The following is a 20619-nucleotide window of genomic DNA, read 5'->3' on the forward strand; positions in this document are numbered from 1 at the left end:
TTTATCAGCACAGGTAGCTACTCTTTCTTGCCTTTACCCATGCAGCTACCATTCCATCGCTCCACTCTTCTGACTTACTCTTTTTCTCTGTCATGTCTCCAGATTTTTCAACCCTTCTTCATCTTTTCTCTATTCTGGCTTTACCTCAATTTTTCTGCAGAATCCTCTACGTCTGGAATATGTGACTTCCTTTCACAACTGACTAGCCGGAGCACTTTGTGGAAAGGATGGACGATGGGCAGGCTACACTTGTGTGTCCATGTGTACACCTAGGCCTAACTCATTGTTTCTGTCTGTCTCTTCCTAGCATATGAGTCCCCATAACCTGTGCCTCCCTCCACATAGCACTTTATACAGATTGAAGGCATTGCTTGACAGTAGCTCATGTTTCAATATTGGTTTATTTGGGCTTTCAGTTATTTGCTTTAGATGACATTTAGGAAAAAATATTTTCAAAACAGTAAAATTGGATAGGGTTTTATGCATTGGTTTATATCTGTATGAATCACACAAGATTTTTACAAGAGAAACATTTTATTAAAGTCCTATATAAATTGTTTCTCTGATTCCTTGTATGCTCTTCATATCATACCAGATTATGTCAGGTACAGATTTACAATTACAACAGAAAAAAATTGTTAGATTTTTTTCCATATCTTTTTGCTTTTCTCTTTGTGCTTTTTTTTTTTTTTAATAAAACACCAGTGATAGCTTTTCCACTGCACATGGATAAGTATTTAAGAATAGGTAAGAATACAGACATGAAGAGTGAACTTTTAAGACAATTCTTAAGAAAAATCTGCAAGTATTTCATTGTCTCCCCTTTAGTGAACTGAGCTTTCCCCTTAGCTGCCAGTGTAAATATATTTCACAGCACATGGATGATACAAAACAGGAATAACAGAGGCAGTTTTGTTATCAGAGAGCATTGGAAGCCAGAGTTGCAAAAACTTCACATATTTTTGATACATTAAATTACTTTCAACTATACAGGAAGTGAATATAAACTTAGGTGCTAACCCCATAAAGATGTATGCTTTTTCTTGATTTTTTACACACTACACTGTCTTACTGAAGTTAATGAGCTTAAGGTTTTTGGAGGAATTTTTTTCTTTTTTTAAAAAGTGGTGACTCTGTGGGCCAAACCTTTAATGGAAGTGATGGAAAACTGGCCAATGACTTTCCAAATAGGAACATGGTTTTGCAATACTGACTGAAAGGAAGGTCCATTAAAGACAGTGGAGAGACATCCTATTAATTCATTTGCGTTAACAGTAATGCTTGTGTAAATTAATAGTATTTTTTTATATTACTGTTAATAGTATAAATTAATAGGATCCTGGATGAAGTCATGAGTGCTTAATCCTGCATGACTTACAAACATGAGGAGCAGTATTAAGCTATGAATGAAGATATAAAATCAAGTTTTTTTTTTTCCTGTCTAGATTAATATGCCATATGGGTGCTGATTTTCATTACGTAATCCATTCTGGGAATAGAAATAAGCACCATTATTATTTGGAAATGCTGTGAATGGAATTACCAATTCGAATCTACTGAATTACTAAAGTCTACTTAAATTTGAAGAATCAGGGGTTTTTTTTATTTCAGTACAAATTTCTAAGCAGATCATAAACTGCATTTTCTTTTAAATTCCATTCTCCAGACTGTGTTAGATTATCACTGTCTCTTTTGTTTTCAAACATTTCAAAGTTTTTACCAATATAATGAAACAAGTCACAGGAACACATGCCCAGTTATAAAATACTCTATATACATCTTTTACCTTGTCTCAGCTCCACTAGGTTATTGATTTTAAAAGGTCACAATACTTAAGACCACAAGTAGTTTCTTATGGTGTTCATGAATCATTTTAGTCTAAACTACATTATATAACACTACTTAGTTTTACACACGAACACAGAGAGGATATTAGCAAAACTAAACAAAGATTTTTCTGGTGGTATCTAGATTTTGAAAACTGGTCTGTTTAGTGCCAATTCTGTCTCCCCAGGAAGTCAATAGTAGAGGAAGTCACTGTAAAAATGTCCATTAACTTAAGTAATTTGTATCAAGGTGGAGAACCTTGCCAAAATGATAGTAAACAAATGATATGAACTGTTTTCCTTTAAAAAAGCAGGGGAGGGGGGTGTGTGCAGGTTCTTATATATAAATGAAAGTATGTATGTGCCTGATCAAGCCTTTGAAACTGGGGAGCACTGAAATGCCTTTAGCAAACTAGGTGCCAGCTTCACCAATACATTACTCCAGTCTTACACCATGGTTAATCTCCTGAGAGTAACTAGAGTAGTGCAGTGGCAAATCAGCACCTCAGCCCATAAAAGCTTGTCATCAGTTGATCTACGAAGAGCTTGCATTTACCAATTCGAGTAAATGTACAGACCTGTACAACAGCAGCATGTCATTTGGTACATGCATTATTTGGGTTACAGACTGGAACAAGATTATAGTCTGCCTGTTTAGCCAGGTAAACATTAATCTCTCACACAAAATCTTGCAGTCATGGTCCAGCCTCACCCCATGTTGGAACCTCCTGCTTCATTTGGTTGATCTGCTTCTGTAGTTCATCTCTGTCCAGTTTCATTTTTGCTTCTAGAACTTGCCGTAGAGACCCAATGCTCTCATAGATAGCTGCAAATCCTAATTGCAGGTGAGAATTAATTAGTTTATAATCAAAAGCAAGAGAATCACATAATTAACTATCAGAATGCACCTCCTATCATAATGCTCTGCTTTCTGCTAGGAAGGTAGCAAAAGTTCTGAAGAAAAGCATGACTGTAATTGTGTGCTGATGGCAAAAATGCCCTCAATGGCAGCCAAGCTATGCCTATGTATACTCTGGGGAGAGCACTTCTAAGCTAGTAAGATGTTACCTCACGCTGCTGTGAATTTCATGCTTAGTGAAAATCCTTTTTAATGCCACAGATGCAGCTGTTATATCTGGCCCAAAAGTCTTTAAACTACTTTGACACAAGCAAAGGCATTTTGCATATTATTATAGGTTGATCATTGTTACCACGATTCAGAATAAAGGACTTGATAACTATGGTCCTACCAGCATTAACTTCAGCTTTCATTTCTTTCATATCTTCATTAATCTCATTTTGAAGTTTGCCAATGTGAATATTTATCTTTTCTTCTGTCTGTTTTGCTTCATGTACTTCCATGGTTATCTTCTGTATTTCTTCTATTTTGTCAATTTTCTCTGCCATTTGGTTGAATTTCATCTCTATAGCTCTTTCACTCATTTCCTGGAGCCGGGAAAAAGAATTTTAATTATTTACTCTACATACGAAATTAGAGTGGTCTTTTCCAGATATGTAATAGATATTGATTAAACATCTCTTCTGTGGAATTCGAAGGTGTAAGGAATTGTAATTGTTTATAAAAATGGCTTAAACTGATTTGATTACTGTAGGCTAAAGTACTGATGTATTAAAGTGATCAGATGTTATACTTGACATCAGTGAACAGAGTTATATAAATATTGAGGAGGTCTGAAAATCTCACTCAAATAATATCTCAGTCACATCATCTTACTTATTAATAATGCTTTTGAATACTTCCTAAGAAATATTATTAGAACATTTTAACGAAACTTACAGTCTTTTCCTTGAAAGTCAATGAGAGTTGGTCAATTTTTTGTACAAGCTCTTTTTCAATCCTTTCATGTTCCTGTTCCAACCAGCTACGTGCGGACAAAATCTGGCTGCTGAGTTCCTCCATAGCATTTTTTAATCTAAGACCATAATAGAAATTAGCAGATACAAAAGGGCAGAACTTTTGGTCATTCAGCAGTGACTTTTTTAGGATTAAAAAAAATTACAATTTAATACATTCTTGACACCATATTAAGTTGAATCTTTGAACTTTGAGGCTACTGAACTGTATAAGGTAACGTTGTTTTAGCAAATAAAGGTGAAAGGACACAACAAAATAGCAGTTATTTATATGATGCCCATCACAGCATTTTGAGGTATAATAGATGCAAATTCTCTGCAGCATTGAAAACAGAATATGGTTATCCATTCAGATTATAATCTTTGTGTCCATAGGTCATAAATCTGAACAAAGATTTCGCAACCATTTATTTTAGTGGCAATGCCAATTCATATAGCCCCACTTACATGGCCTATACCCACCTCAAGTTTACACCAACCAATTGTGCCAGGGAAACTGTTTCTTTAGACAGTCTTTTTACCAGTGAATATTTGAAATCTGGATCTATTCTTTCATTTGGTTTGCAAATAGATTTACTGCTGTAACTGATGGGATTGTATGAGGATGGCAATAAGTAGTAAGAAGTAAGGATGTAGATGGCTTAAGACAGGAGTGCCCCTGAGTGCAATGCCTGAAAAGGAGTTAATATCTGAATTGACTACATTGTTATATAATGCCTAGTAGTAGCACAGTAGCTTATCCTTAATAATTTAGGTATTTGATTTATATATTTGTATTTGAAGCCAATTTAAAAGCAATAACTTTGTGAATGTTGTGCCTTGGTTGCTTGAGCTGAACTTTTTGCCCTGCTCTCAACAGCCACCTCCAGCATTCATTGCTTCCTATGGTTCTTGCAAAAAGGAACCAGGCCACTTTTATAGAAATCCTTAGCTGTGTTCTGTACTACAAGTTCTGTCTGAATACTTAACTAGGGACTTAATAGGCTTTTCAAAATTGCCTAACACGTTAGGGGCAGAGTAATTGTTCAAAGCATTTCCACTTAACAGACCATTGTGCTTTTGTAATATCTGTTGAACACACGCAAGTATTTAACAGGTTCATGCTTTTGTAGACCTGAATATTACAACAGTCAGACTTGGAAAACTGAGGCCCTGTCTTCCAAGGCACCTGGCAACAGCAAGGTCTCCTGGCCACTCACTTTATATCCAGAAGGTGGAGCTGTTGGTTGCTCTCTTTGTAGGCAATCTTCAGCTTTGCTTCTTGTTGCATTATTGATTGCTCTACTCTGCTCAGAAGATGAGAAATCTGAAACAAAATTCAGAATTTACTATTTTTCAGCAGCATTTTATCACAGTCTTATTTGGGAGGTTTTCATACAGTAGAGGAGATCTTAAAGAAGGGCCATTTTTGCTGACATTTCAAAAATTCTTGAATTTGCACATTTTAGTTTACCATGAAAAATATACTATCATGCAAGATGAAAGTATCAACATTGTGAAAACTGTAATTTTTCAGTCACAAATAATTTGAACAGTCTTGCCTTGAAAGAATCTGCCTGCTCCCCCCCTTCAGACAGCTGAATTTGCATGATCCTTACGTCTGCATGTACTCACATAAGCAGGGTAGAGGAGTGGCAAAGCACTCCACCAAGAGTGATATTCTTCATCACTTCATGTATAATGGCTACTGCAGTGATAAAAGTGCTGGATTTAACTGGGGATAGGTCATTACTAACAGAAAATATTTCTCACCAAAATAATCATCCCAGATTTATAAAACATACTGTTCCGTTTTACAAGATTCATGACAATATGCTGCTGGCATGCTAATATGCTATATTGAGTCTTCTGAGAAAGGTAGAGTGGATTTTAACCACTTACCTACCACAAAATGAAGACGTACAATATTTTTGTTGCCCAAGAAAATGGGAAGGCCTTGAGATGGAGATATGAAGAATCCTTTCCTTAATGTCCTAAGTCTCTGATCGTTTTTAGTGCTCACTTCCATTCTCATACCCAATGGAAGAGAAACCTGATGGACAGATTAATGGATTCACAGAATCCAAAACCAGTTTAGTTTTGCAGACCTTCAAAAATTGTTTTCAAATACATACAAAATCATCCTGGGAAGGCCAAAACATACAGGGAGAGACACCGATGCTTGCCTTGTTGTGGTAGTTCCATAGAGCATCCATACCATGTTCACATTCCAACCTCAAGAAGCCATTCAGGCCAGTAGCCATTGACTTGTGTTCATTCCCAAGTCCTTTCAGGTGCCTTTAAATACTAGCCCTTTCTACACAGCATGCTGAAGGCAGCAAATTAAGGACCTTTTTTCAGTTAGATTAGTACAGTAATGCAGCTAGGTACCAGTAATCAATCTAATGAGGACTGTGAGCAGATACACCTCTCCACTTGTAAATCTGTGACCTCCCAGGGTAATAATTAATAGTAATGGAGTCTGTGTGAATTAGACTGTAACTCTTACCCATACATGGATCACTTTGATCCAAATACCATACCTGTATTTCTGCCTCTTTGATTTTAGATTCTAAGATTAGCTTGGAGGTGTGTTGGTCTTTACTTAGGCTCTGAAGTCTTTCATAGGTAATTTTATGCTCTGCAGACAGTCTGGCTAACCCAGCATCACACCTGTTTGAATAAATAAATACCAAAACAACAGCTGAATAGCATATTAGGTCCAGGCTTTTTAAATTATTCATTTCAGACTGGGCATTTCTGTGAAATTGCTGGCTGTCTAGCAAAACAATGTTTTATGAGACTAAGAATGGTGATGTATCTCATAGTATTCAGCAAACTACTCCCAAATGGGACTAGAACTCAAATAGTGTGACACATACATTCCTGTTTTCCTGGCACTGACATAGTATGTGTAGACTGTGGTGTTATCAGTCAGGGGAATCACAATAGAAATGCAAAGATGCAGAATTTCACTACCTTGTATTTTTGTCATACTCCAAAGACATCTGTTAAGATTTATATGATTTTGCCTACCTGATTAGAAGCCTACATAATTGAGGACCGTTTTGTCATTACTGCAGCTGTGTTCCTCTGGGTTTTACATTCTTATTTTCACTTGTGAAATAGTAGCATACAATTAATATTTGTGGTAAACAATGTGGGGCAAATTTTACAGTTACTAGTCTTTATTCAGGTAAAATTCTCATTGAAAGCAATGGCAGTTTTGTCTCACAAAAGACTACGAAATGCAGTCCTAGAACATAATAATTATTTTTTCCCTTTTTCACATTGGAACATTTCTTAATGCTGTAACATTTTCAGGATAAATGTGCTCTAGAATATGTGCGTTTTCTACCACATTTCAAATATACTTTGGTATATACAATAAGGACATGAACTGAGCTGTAAAAATATAAGTACTGTAATTCCAGGAGTAAGACCTCTGAGAAGTATGAGTCGTGTATATTTTTTTGCTAAGGGAAATATGTAACTGACAGTGTTACCAAATTTGATCTATGAAACTGATGGAGGACAGCAGTTACAATTTGAAGGAGAAAAAGGCAGTAAAATGGAACAAGCTATGGCATGTTAAGTCATTACCTAAACCGATGACACATTTTAACCTCTTTTTAGTCACATTTCGGTTCAAGGGCTTTCATTTCAACATGCATTTTCATCACCTCGTTTACAGTAACTACCATTCTCATTAAATGCAAAGGGTAAGTAACAATTAAAATGACAAACAGAGCATCTGCTTAGCATGATGGTACAATTTCAATATAAAAATAATCAGTAATGCAAAATAACACATAGAAATTATAAAACTTGTGGAAATTAATTTATAGTTTAGCAGCTCAGCATTGTGAGACCAATTAATAATATCTGTATGAAGACCAGCTAAGGTTTACATAGCAGTGAAGCATATTTGTAGGTCTTAAAATCAGGCAGTTTCTTTAGAAAGACAAAAGAAGCCAAATCTCTCCATGTTGTCATAATCAATCAGAGAGAATCAGAGGAATGAAATCATCTTGCATCTAGTCACCAAAAGCCTATGGGCTCAAAAAAAATTGTTAGTTTTGTTTCTCTGAGGCACGACAAAAACACAAAAGCAACAGCTTTGAAACTACTGTAGCAAATGTAGACAGCAGGCACCTGTAATTGTTTTTAAGTCAAATTAGTGTTTTGGGTTTAATCGCAGTGCATCTCTCTTCTTTCTGGAATTCAGTCACGTGATCAAAGAGGTCATATAGTTGCATGATAACTGAAACATTGAAATTCTGGCTTGGTTAATTTAGTGTCAGCCTGGTATGTATTAACCAGATTATTTCAGTTTTCTACAGGGACACTGTAATTGGCAGTCTTTTAAACAAGGTTGGAACAAAGTTTGAATTCCATTGTCTGTAGTTGTGGAATGTTTATCGTGCTATGGTTTTTTTAAAACAATATTCCATATATTGAAGTGGTCAAAGAGAAGTCTCTGCTGTATATATAGTACACACACCCACACACCTGATTAGTTTTAACCTGGAAGAAAACATTAGTGTGCTGCAGACAAAGAATGAGATTCTGATATTAGTTATGTGAGTATACATTTTGAGTTAAAAACTTAAAACAATTAAATAACTTTAGTCCATGCTTCCACTAGCTTTCAAATGGAGGGGGAGGGGGACCAGTAATAAGACAAACATATGGAAAACGATGGGCTTTCTAACACTTTTGATTCAGGTTTCTACTGCATGATGGTTTGGAAGGAAATCAGCAATCTAAACAAAATGGCACATTATAGTTTGGACTTTTTCCCTGTTTTTAAATAAAAAAGAGGGGGAAAAAAAGGGCACACTGCACTCCCCACTGAATTTCCAATACCTCTGAAAGTTCTGCTTTGATACTTCTTTATAGTTTCATGTTAAAATGACAACAGCATTCTTCTTAAAAATAGAACTAACGTTTCTGAACACTGGATTCAAGTTGCTGGATAATTTAATCACACTGTCTATACAAATTAAGCCAGTGGGCTTAAAAGCACAATAAAATAAATGAGAAATAAATTAAGATTTCTAGGAAGAATACTAGTTTAAAAATATAAGAGCTGTATATAAAACCATTTTGTACAAAGAAATGCAGAATAAATAATTCTCTGTCTTCACATCTGAAATGCTGAAGCTGGCCATACAAACAACCCAGCTCATTTTTTCATGTGCAGTTGCACACATGCACTGTTAAAATTTGGGCCAAAGATGCACTAGAGTGTATTCAGTTTAGTGCTGTTTGATTCTTGGAGGACATTTTCTGAAAGTTCTGACTGCCAAGCCGTGTACTTATGTGAAATTAGTAAATAAAGAATAAATTGAAAGATTTCATACTCTCAAGTATCATTCTCAGTTTCAGAACACAGTATAATTCTAGAAACCAGTAGTGTTTAATGTGAACAGTGAAATTATCCAACAACTGCCTTCCAAGTTGTAGTAAACAAAAGCAGTAATTATTTTTCTGGCACACTGAAGAATATTTTTGTTGTCTTTGATCGCTAAGAAATCAAAATGCAATGGTTGCTCTATTCAGTGTTACCAGGGACTAGATAAAGCTGAGAACTACACCAGTACTCTGCAGTGGGATACTATATAAATATGCTATAATAGATACATACATACATATTTATAATGTTCCTATTTTATTACAACAGGAGATGTTTCAATCAAAATACCAGTGTTTCAGTGAATAACTGAATAGCTGAAGAAGCAGTAGTGAAAAGCATTGATACATCCATGGGATCCAGTGGGCAAGAACAGCAGAGCTTGTAGATTCTGAATAGTCTAGATCTGGGAGCCCAGATCAGTCCTCATTGTGTGCATCTTGTACACAGCAAGTACACACAGCAAGTGCAGCAGATGTATTGTACTTACGAAGTTCATAAATGCAGTGCATCCCAGATGCATCAGACACATTTTCTGTGCAGTGTCAGAAAATCTGCCTACATTTAATGAGTCTAGAGTGTCTGAAATGAATCAGATCTATAACGTATATTTAAAAATCATCTATATAGGCAAAGTAGGCCCAGTTTGAACATACACAGTTGCCATTTCTCTGCATGTTTTAGCTATCAGGAAGTCTCTAGAAACAGCTACTGCTATGTGCTGACCAGGGTGCTGTATTTAAAGTTTCCAGACAAATTGTTATAGTCCAGAAGTTACTCTGTAAATAAATGATAAGGCACTACTCATGAGTTTTATGATCTAATATTACTAGAAATAGAATTGGTAAATCTATGTTATATAAAATTGCCAACATCAGGGACAGGAGCCTGGAGTAATGGATCTATCCGCCTCTATCTAATTTTCTGCTGAATGTGTCACGGAATTTAATAGCGGTAACATTTTTCTTGAAGTTAATAATAATGCTGATTCTTAGGAAAATGTACAGCATCATTCATGATGAACACAATAATGATGATTTACAAATGTGTCAATAAGTTATGCTTCATGAGAAATTACCCAGAGACACGAGCTGTAATGTGTATTCAATCTTCTCCTGCTAGGGATATTAGCTGATTTTGTGATGCAGGTGAGCTCAACTGTGAGGTCTGTTTGAATCTCACTCTTCCAGAGCTGTGGTTAGCATAGTTTTGGAGCGCTGCTTCAGAACTGCATGTGTGTGTAGGGATCCCTGTTCTCACCATTAAAAGCAGCAACCCCCAAGAGATAACGAGACAGTTGTTTGACAATACATTGACATGTTACAGAACAGTTGGTGCTAGGAAATAACCACCACTCTCTCCAAAATTGAAGTTGAATAGGATGTTTAGTATGCACGTAATTACTGGAAGTGAAATTTGGCCACAATCCTGAGACTGACACTAAAATTATTACAGGACCAAAAGGCTCAGATTTACTGTCATGCAGCATATATAAACGGGTTCACACTGATTGTCCATCTGCCCACCTCTAGCCTGGAGCAAACGTGGTGTACTTGGAGTTAAATTAGCCTACTGTCACTACAGCAGAGCCGTACGTAATACCTTGACTGTGGCTGAGAGCTGATGCACAGGAAGTTGGTAACCCACAGTAATTTGATCATGTTTTTAAGGCTTCACGCTTTGAACTCATCTGAAAGCTAGCAGGACTAGATGTAAAAGTAAAATTATATTAGGTGAGTTGAGCTTATTTTATATAAGGAACATTGGCTAGCATAATCAGAAAGTGTTAATCGCAGGGACAGTTTCTGGTAAGTATCAACATAGTGCCAACAGGATATTGAACTGACATCTTGACTATAATCTCCAGATATAACTATAATCATAATTCACAAGAAAATTGATTTTCAAAGTAGAACGTGTCTGTAAATAAAGGCAAATAGCTTTCTCCTGTGGAACACTGTTTTAAATTGATTTCTGATGAAGGGAAATTTGTTTTCTTCCTTGTTCAGGGAGAATTTTTATGTAGAGAGTATAATGCTGAATAGAAGGTAACAGTTAAAAGACAGTAAACTGATTCTTTTATGGTAGTGAATATAAATATCCAACATTCATTGCAGAGGCTGACATAAGGCAGGTTGGTATAATCTCATACAAATATCAGATAAATTGCAACCCAGGCACAGTACAAGGGCATTGCCCTAAGTAAAGGAAGAAATCCTGGCGCAGGCTGTGCTAATCCACCGCTGATCCCCATACCAAGTGCTTGGGACGGGAAAGGGGCCCTATTGTGAGGTTCATGCTGGCACATGCTTATTCACTCGGGTTCTGTTATTGAAGGCAAAGGCACTGTATTTTGCTTCACAAGGTGTTGGTAACTGTCTTGCTCCAAATATGGACCTCTCAGGATGTAGTATGATCTCCAAGTGGACGTCTTAGATAAAGAAGCAGGAAGATCTAAGCATGTAGATTTGTCAGGGATTTCTCAGTGAGAAAGATAAATGTGTGTGTATCTCTTCCTCTCTATATATATTTCAATCAATTTTCTGATGTGACAGAATAAGTTTGTCTAGTTCTTTCCTATTTACTAAAGGATAGTGCATAACTTAAAAAGAGTATGTAAAACCTCTCTGAAGTATTCTTTACAAAACAGGCTATGAAAGTTACAGTGGAAACTTCAAACGATCAAATAAAAACTTTTTGAGAAAACCTTTAATTCAAGGAAAATTCCTCCTGATAATTATTGTAGGCTATTGAAGGTTATCACGAAATCAGCTGAAGAGCAAAAAAAGAAAAAATTATCTGTATGATATAGGCAATAGGTCAAATTCAGGACAAGTATAATTCCACCGAAGTTTAGTCAAGCTACTTTAGGCCAGATTAGGTGCTTTTTCTATAGCTGTACATATCCTCTGTCTTTTGTGTTCAGCTTTACAGACACTTAAGCAAATGTTGTTGTACTGGGGTTTGTAAATGTGTCCTTGATGGCACAACCTGAAGGCTGTGTAGTTGCACAGTTGTAACCTGGAGTTTCAAGTAAGCTGTAAAACCTCCTATTATTTTATAGTTTTCTGTTCCTTACATGTCAGGTAGCCTATGTAGTTTTTAATATAGCTAACTGATAACTGAATGCACAGATTTTTACTTCTAAAATATACACAAAAAATCTGCAACTATTCCGTTTTTTACAAGTTCAGATTGTTCTATTCTGCCTCTATAATTGTGCTAATTAACTTTTTCAAAGATAAACCAGTCTAACCATAGTACTTTCTCAAGCTGAACCAAATCCAAGTTCTTAAGGAATTTGATGTACTTTGTTAAAAACTAATTACAGGAATTTCAGGAATTAAGGGTGATATTGTTAAGTTTAATATGTAATACTGGAACGCAAAGGATTTTTGTTCATTTTCTTGAAAACATTGAGAAAAATTATCCTGGGAGCTTTGCCAAAGTTGAATTCAGCCCATTATCATTAACAGTCATACTTCAAGATTAAAACAGCACTAGTTAGTCCCCAAAATATACTTCCGGGTTGACTTTTACCTTGCAACTCTTCCCCGAAGATCTCCTAAACCAGAAAGCTGCCGCATTTCCAGACTCTTCAGGGTAGAATTTGTTCCATAGCTGAGATTGTCTCTGACACGTATCTGTTCCTGCAGCATCTACAAAGCATTCATATGCAAATACAAACTTAGTATGTCACATTTAATGTACACTCATTATTTTTCAGTATTTCAGTAACATCAGATACCATTTTATTAGTACTTTATTAAAAGCTTTGTCTTATATTGTACTAAACCAGATAACTTTGGGTCATTTATTATTTCTTATTCTTAGTGTCCAATCTGTACATAAATACCATAATACACATAAAGTGTAACTTGACAAGGGAATGAAGACTTAAATATTTGGTTTTATCCTTGTTTTCCCTACCACACCCCTGTTGCTCTGCCCTGTTGCAGCAGAGGCCAGATGTGAAGTCACATATCCGCATGTGATTAGGTCATAAAAATGAGCAGTTGGGTTTCGCTACTAGGTGGTGTCAGTAAATCAGAAGTGAAAGAAAGTTTAGTTTATACACCACAGACTTTGGTCTGAAGTGGAGCTGGCTATTAGTGTCGCATTAATTCATTTTTTCAAGGTTTTCCAGTACAGCTTTTGAAAGCAAGCTTAATAGTACCATAAAGGTTTCTGTGTCTATATGCTAATACCCGGTGCTATTTTCATAGCCGCTGAAAGAATTATGTAATTTGCATACAGTTTTTCAAGTTACAAAAACAACTTATGAACTTACAGGATCTTCAGACCTTGTCTGACCTTCACTCATCCTGTGGGAAACTTACTTATTAAATTAGAGAAGGAATAAGTAGCTGAGATGGCATTAGACCTGTGACAAGTTCTTAACATACCTCAATGTCCCGATTAAGCTGCCTCACTATTGCCGTTATGTTTCGGATGTGTTCTTCCAAGAGTTGCCTAGCCAACCGGTCACCCCCCCCTTTGTTCTGCATTCTGTGCAGAGTGGAAACAATGTCCTCCTTAATGCGAAAAGCGTGTTCCACAAGAGCTGCCGTTGTTTTCTCATGGCTTAGGATTCTGTCTTCCAGCTGATCCACCAGGCTTGCCGATGCCAATGGGACCGCTGTCAATACCTGGCTGTGCAGCGGTATGTTTCGAACCCGTCTAGTGAAGAAGAATATCCAGATACAGTTAAGTTCTCACACAAAACTCCGCAATGTCTTTCCACTGGACACAGTGTGATACTATCTTAGTAGTAATACTGGGGAGAAGCACAAAAATACTCACAGAGAGGCACCCACTGCTACAAATAAGTGGGTGCTGTGTTTGCTACTGCATGTATCTTGTACAAAGGCAGGTCAGGCTCTTTTTCCTACTCTTTAAGGAAGCTTACAAAAGCACAAGATCTTAAGAAAAGGACATTAGCATTATAAAAGTAATTACAAGTCATATCTATAATTTGATTAAGAGTCCGAATTCAGAACCCTTTTACTGAGTGTCAAAAAGTAATGTTATTTGTCTCTACAGTTTTCAGGCTTAATCAAAGCAGTAACTGTAGAAGATTACAATATTGTAAATTAAATGGAAACAGACCAAGATTAAAAAGGAGTAGCTTGTGTCCGTTCCTTTTTTCAGAAGCTTGTTCTCCCATGAACTGGACAGGAGCGTATGTAGGTGTAGAAACTGAGGAGAAAGCAAAATTATGACAAGCCTCTCGTAGTCTTAGAAGTCAAATTTTACCCCAGGATAGCTTACATTTGGGTACCTTGAATAACTGTCTAGATTTTTCAAGAGAGCTTTGCACTGCATAGCTTCCATGGAAAGCAATGGAGCTCATGGATGCTCAAAGTGAAAAAGTTAGGGTGCTAATGCAAGCAGTCTTTTCCTGCTGCTGTATTCTGTAAAGAATAAAGAAAATTTTCAGAAGCATAAGTGGCAGATTGAAGTTCAACCACACGTTGAAATAGGATATTTTTAAAAACGCTGTTATTTACTGTGTATTCTCCATGTTGTTTCCTGTTAATGAGCCAAATTAAGAGTTTACTTTCACCATGATGATATTAATAGAGATGTATGAGGACTCCAACAAAGGTCACTTCTGGCTGTGAGTTTTCACACTTACTCCATCCTATTAGAAGACTGGCTAAATCATAGTATTCTTGGACTTTTACTCAATTACAGTTTAAGCTATTTCATTGCTTTGGGAAAGGGTTAAGTAAAAGCTGAGTAAGGAATTGTGATTTGGGCCATGATTTGAATGAGTCTGCAGTATTTCACTTTGCATACTAATGCCAAAGTCCCAAGTCACAGCATTACTATATATAGGGAATTGAGACACACACAATACTCTGCAATATGAAGATTTTTTTTTTACATTCCGAACTGTACCTTTCAGAAGGGGCAAGAGTTGGGAAGATTGGGCTTCGCTGGGCCATTTTCTGGTCAATAATTTATGTCTGTTGAAAAAGTACACATTGAATTATTTAATAGTTTATATCTGGCACTGAAATGACTTAATGCTTCTGCTTTAAGTGAACCTCTAAGTTTAAGATTACGCTGACATCTCTGATCTTGGAGTTCAAATATTGCTTATGGAATAATCCAAATAAAAAATTGATACAAAAGAACGAAAAAATGAAAAATAAAAACTGCTAAAAAGCTTTTTATAGTGAAAATTATACTCTTGAAAAAGGCAGGGTTGACAGCCTTGAAACTGAAATCTGTGGTTGACCCACGGAACTGGTTTGGCAGGACACAGGCAAACAAACTTCTTGTTCCCAATCATCAATCAATGAATAAAAAAATTAAGATCTACAGGTTTATCACAAAGCTTAAGAAAGTATTGGCTGGAGAATGAAATAAAAATATTTAATGACAGCAGATTATTTGGGGTAAGGTATTTTTCAGGTAGAAGCATTGGCAGTCAGAAACCTAAATAAAATGTGTTAGACATCAGCATAGTTTAGCAAAACTGAGTTTTTAAATAATTTGTCTTCAGGTCTAAATGACCACACTTTATGTTGTAAGTAAATTCTTCTGTAGTAAGAATATAGATTCTGCTTTTAATTTTTAGAAACAGCCAGCCAGACTGTGACAGACGTTGCAGCAGGGTAGCTCTGTTAAATAGCTGCAGAAAGACATTTTAGATATCTTACTGTAAGTGAGACCAGTACCTAGCTCAGTAGCTTTGTCTGCTGACAGAAATTAAAATAATGAAAAAGGTGGTAGCCTCAATCAAATCCAGCTATTCTACCCTATATAAAACAAATAAACATTTTTAACTATAAAGATATCATGAATGAGCTTGGCCTGAGCCTGAAATCCTCGGGAACATAAAATCCTCACTGAAAACTAAAGTCTAATGTATGAAAAGAATTTTGCAATTGCTGATGAAATCCAGTGCAATATGCTATACAAAACAGAAAGAGAAAGGTAGGGTTATTGAAATAAAATAGTCAAATATCGATTGTAAAGAAGTGATATGACTATCCTCTGAGATATCAAAATGCAAAGCATGTTTGTGCTTTAGAAACGTATGAAAGCACTGCCTAAAAGCAGAGAGCAAACATTGTCACAGTATGTGTGTTCTATTTATAGCACGGTGCTTCAGAAGCTACAAATTAGAAAAAAAATAGTTTAAAGAGAAGCTGGGTTGCTGAGCAGCAGTGACACTAGACTGGAATTCAGAAGGTCTGATTTTTATTCCTTGGTCAATCTCTGATCCTGATTACTTTCGACAAGTTATTTCCATGTCTAAAGACTGAATTTCCCTATATGGAAGACAGATAATGATACCTACCTCCTTGTTTAAGTTCTTAAGTTCTAAGTAAAAAGCACAGTATTAGAGCTGGGTATCATTATGATAACTTCTGCATTCAAAAACCTGCACAGACACTGCATGTCTAGTCCTGCAATCTCTTCCTCACACTCATAGTTTCCCAATTATTTTTTTTAAACAATGCCACTGCTCTGCAGGGCGTCCCTCCTAGCTGTACCGTGAGGTTCTACAGTAACCAGGCACCCAGTTCTCAGTAGATCTGAGCTCATTTACTCTTAGTCCTCTGGGCCATAACACATTTTAATGATCTTGATGAAGTGAAACATTTAAACACAATTTAACTATAAACACAGGAATATATCCCACTGATTTAAGAAGAGCTATATGTATCACAGTAGCAAAGCACTGGATGCTACCTAGAAAAATGAAGAACAAAACTGAAGTCTGTACATCTAGAAGTATCTTAGTGAAGTACGTCTTATAAAAACCAGCCAGATAAAAAAAATCCTAAAGTGTTTTAATCTTATGGCCTTCAGTATCCATTTATTATTGATTGAAAAAAAAAAATGTTTGGAGCAGAATAAGCATGTGATTGCTGAAGTTTTTGCTTTTTCTGCCAGACTACCACTAGACATGCAGCTAAATGCAAATGTCTGGAGAAATTCCATGGATGAAACAAAAGTTACACAGATGGACTTCTCATTCGTTATTGGTAACTTACGCTCATTACTCGGTACACACTGAAATATCACCAATGATCAGATTTCTTGATCTGATCCAACTTCCAGAAAGGATGTGTTAAGATCTTGTTCAGCAGTTGTACACAACTCTTCTGCAGTTTGGAGGTATTTGCAGTAAACACTAACAGATAGGTGTCAGAACTGTTTACAAATTCCCTCTCTGTGAGTGTGTGTAATACTGATTTAGACTAATAAATATAAAATAAGTAAGATGTTCTAATGCCTAGTTTCAGAGGAGTGTAATTTCAAAGATCTCCAATTTTAATTGCAGTAAACTGGAGTCAACTTAGATACCAGTTGAAATGCTGGCTTCAAGTGCTTAATTTTTTTTTTTAAATGATGTTGTGTCCTGCTTGATACTGCTATAGCAATTTAAATCATGATATATTAACCCCGTAGATTTTGGTTGATTGAGTTAATTTCCTGAATATTACAAACATCCTTGCCACATTGAGAAGAAAAATATTTTTCCCAGTTGTGAATGGTATGCCCGATTGCCAAAAATAACAGTTCACTTGGTAAGTGAGGCGGCTTTTCCATACAAACGTGGGGTGGTACCTTATTGTTTCTTTGAATCACTGACATCAGACATGTAAAAGACTGAAAAAATCATACATGGAGCATGCTGAAGAAACACTTTTAGCAATGCAAAGTTCACTCCTTGCTATTTGTACTGTGGCATCCCTTCCCCACTTCAGCAGACTGCCTTGCATGTTTATTTTCCGCAGATTCTCCATTTCTGCTGTTTTGAAGGTTAATCACATCTGTAGCGTTCAGTTCTCCATCTTCTATTATAACCTGCGTCTAATACTTGCTGTAATGTGTGTGCACCTTGGAGCACTTTTCACATTCATTCTCACAATATGCCAGTGGGGTAGGAAAGCATTATTATCTCTGAAAATATTATTTTCCTTATGTTGCTGGTAGGGAAGCGAAGCATGGAGGGGTGGAGGGGCTATGTGACTTGCCACAAGTCACACGGACATCAAAGCAGACTGAAACACCTGCCTAGGCAAACACTTTACTCTTTTATTCTTAAAATAGAAACTGCTTTGGTTGCTGTACAGGGAGGGTATGACAGCACCACCCCAGCAGCCACAAGATTCTAGTGTTGCTCTGAAGCACTTTGGGGCAACGTTTTAGAGTAAGCGAAAAAGTCCCTGTGTCGCAACTCAGCAAAAAGGTAGGTCGAAACCCAACCATATTGGTGAGTCATATGAAACAAACCCTCGCAAAACCGCTCGGCACTACTGTGGTGTTTTGTGAACATGTATGTGGTGTGTGGTGGAGTGTAGGGAGGAGGCTCCCACTGGGAGAGTGGTAACGGTGCCGGCATGATTCTGAGCCCAGACTAAGGGTCCTCTTGAGAAATAGGTCTGATCAGCTCAGGCGCTTGATTGTGCTAATGCAGCTATGCAGCACTTGGGATCCGAGCTGGAATCCTCCGTGCCCGTGCCACGCCGTGCGGATGCACCGACCCAGCCAGCTCCCTGCCTTGCCCGCACCTCTGCTACACAGGCAGGCTCAGGGCCCCGGCGGGACCGCAGCACTCCTCGGTGTCAGGGTCACGGGTGAACGCGGCGACCGTCGTGGAAACGCGGGGTATACAACAGCCGACACGACACCACAGCGCAGACACCACTCTATGGTCATGCAACACGAAGGGACGGAGCTGGGGCAGGCTCTCCGGCGGGCGCAGGGCGGTGCGCTCACTCACCAGTGCTGGATCGGAGCAGGACGGGGCTGCCCCTGTCTCCCCTGCATCCCAGCGGCCGGCCAAGCCCGCTCTTCAACGCGCTGCCGCCGCCAGAGCAGCCGTTTCCGAAGCGTCGTGACTGCCTCTACGCAGCCGGGGCGCCGGTCCGTCTGTCCATCCGTCCTTCGGTGGGGTGGGGTGCCGTCAGCCCTCCGCCCGGCTGCGCGGAGCGGGGCCGGCGCCGCAGGCCGGGCTGCGGGAGCGGGCGCGGTTGCCTGGACGCCGTCGCCATGGGAACGCGCGCCGCCTCGCGCGCCAGCCCGAGGCGAGGGGGCAGGGATGGGGCGTCCCAGCCGCCAAGACAAACGCCTCTCCATCACCCCCTCCTCCCAGGGGTTGCACAGCAGTGCCCGCTTCCGGGGATGGAGGGAGGGGAGAGACCCCGCAAGTAAGGGCCGTGTTCCCTGCGGCGCGGGGGGCAATGTCTGCGGCTCCCGCACCAGCCAGCGTCGGACCCCGGAAAGAAAGTTTGGTGGTGGCAAAACAGCAGTTACTCTGAATTTCTAACGGTGCAAACGAGCTGAGAGCATGACCGAAAGTATGGATTTTTCCAGAGAATGTAACAAATCCCGGCAGAATACAAGATCGTTAAAATCAATGGTGAATAATAGTTTTGTTTGTACGATTTCCAGGTTATGTTTTCAAACAAGATCTAACATGTAGCTTCAGTGAAACTTCATAGATCACAGAAAAGACAATCTGTCCATTTGCACAGCAGAGGCGTATAAGCTAAGAGAAAGTATTACTGGAAAAACAGTAAGGGCGGGTCTGAATCCACACACTGACTGACCTATTTATTTTAAGGTAATTCCCACATCAAAGGATCGGGCCAGAGACAAAACATGCTTTAGATGCTTTCAAAATGGGGTAGTAACCAGCTGAGCGTCATCAGGATTGTGGGATAGTTCAGGTTGGAATGGACCTCAGGAGGAGCCTCCTGCTCCAAGCGAGGTCACTGATGGGGCTGAATACAGTTGTTCGTTCAGGGCTTTACCCAGCCTGCTTGTGAAAACCTCAAAGGAAGGAGACTGCCCAACCTCCCTGGGCAGCCTGCTCCCATGCTGGATTGGCCACTGAGAGGAAGAACATTTTCTTTATGCCTAGTCTGAACCTCTCTTGTTTGCATTTATGTTGTCTTCCTGCCAGGCACAGCTGTGAAGAGGCCGACTTTGCCATCTTGATGATTTCCTCACAGCAGCTCCTGTTAGGTCCCCCAAAGCCTGCTTTCCTCAGGCTGAGCAAGCCCTGCCCCCCCAGCCTCTCCTCAGGGGCCTGGGCTCCAGCCCCCCACCATCTCACTGGCCTCTGCTGAACTTGCTCTAGTTTATTGATGTACACAGCTGTATTCTCTGACCTGGCAAATATCCAGACTAACTTCATGCATCTGCGTAGTTTTTGTGCACCTGTCTAGTGATTTTTTTTGCTAAAGGACTGCTCGGATACTCAGTGTTTTCTTGAGTACGTACACCTACAGGAGTGGGGCTTGAAAGCAAATTGTTATTTAAAGCAAATCGATTAAAGTTATTTTAATTTAAAAACATGTAAACATTTGTACCTCCTACTGCAGTCTTGAAATTAACATTAAAAGGTACCTCCATACTGGTTTTCAGCTTGCTTTCTCCCTCTAGCCCTTGTCTGGCAACTGTGTTCAGCATGGAGGGGGCTGAGAGATGGGGAGGTGATGTGTAAATGCTTGCCTGTTCTTACGCTTTTGCCTAGGCATACATGCTGGC

At 38.4% G+C, this 20619-nt stretch overlaps 1 protein-coding gene across 1 annotated transcript; it reads right to left on the minus strand.

Moving 5' to 3' along the window:
* Positions 1–441: 441 nt before the first annotated feature.
* Positions 442–19029, minus strand: FAM81A (family with sequence similarity 81 member A). The gene is made up of 9 exons (XM_075100214.1): positions 18848–19029; positions 15001–15068; positions 13503–13776; positions 12637–12755; positions 6224–6353; positions 4901–5007; positions 3625–3760; positions 3077–3272; positions 442–2661 (listed from the first exon to the last, which is right to left on the minus strand). Exons 2-9 carry the CDS (start codon positions 15045–15047, stop codon positions 2522–2524), a joined length of 1149 nt encoding a protein of 382 aa, XP_074956315.1. The 5' UTR covers positions 15048–15068; positions 18848–19029; the 3' UTR covers positions 442–2521.
* Positions 19030–20619: the final 1590 nt, after the last annotated feature.

This window comes from Phalacrocorax aristotelis, chromosome 7 (assembly GCF_949628215.1).
Source record: "Phalacrocorax aristotelis chromosome 7, bGulAri2.1, whole genome shotgun sequence".
Classification (NCBI taxonomy): Eukaryota; Metazoa; Chordata; class Aves; order Suliformes; family Phalacrocoracidae; genus Phalacrocorax; species Phalacrocorax aristotelis.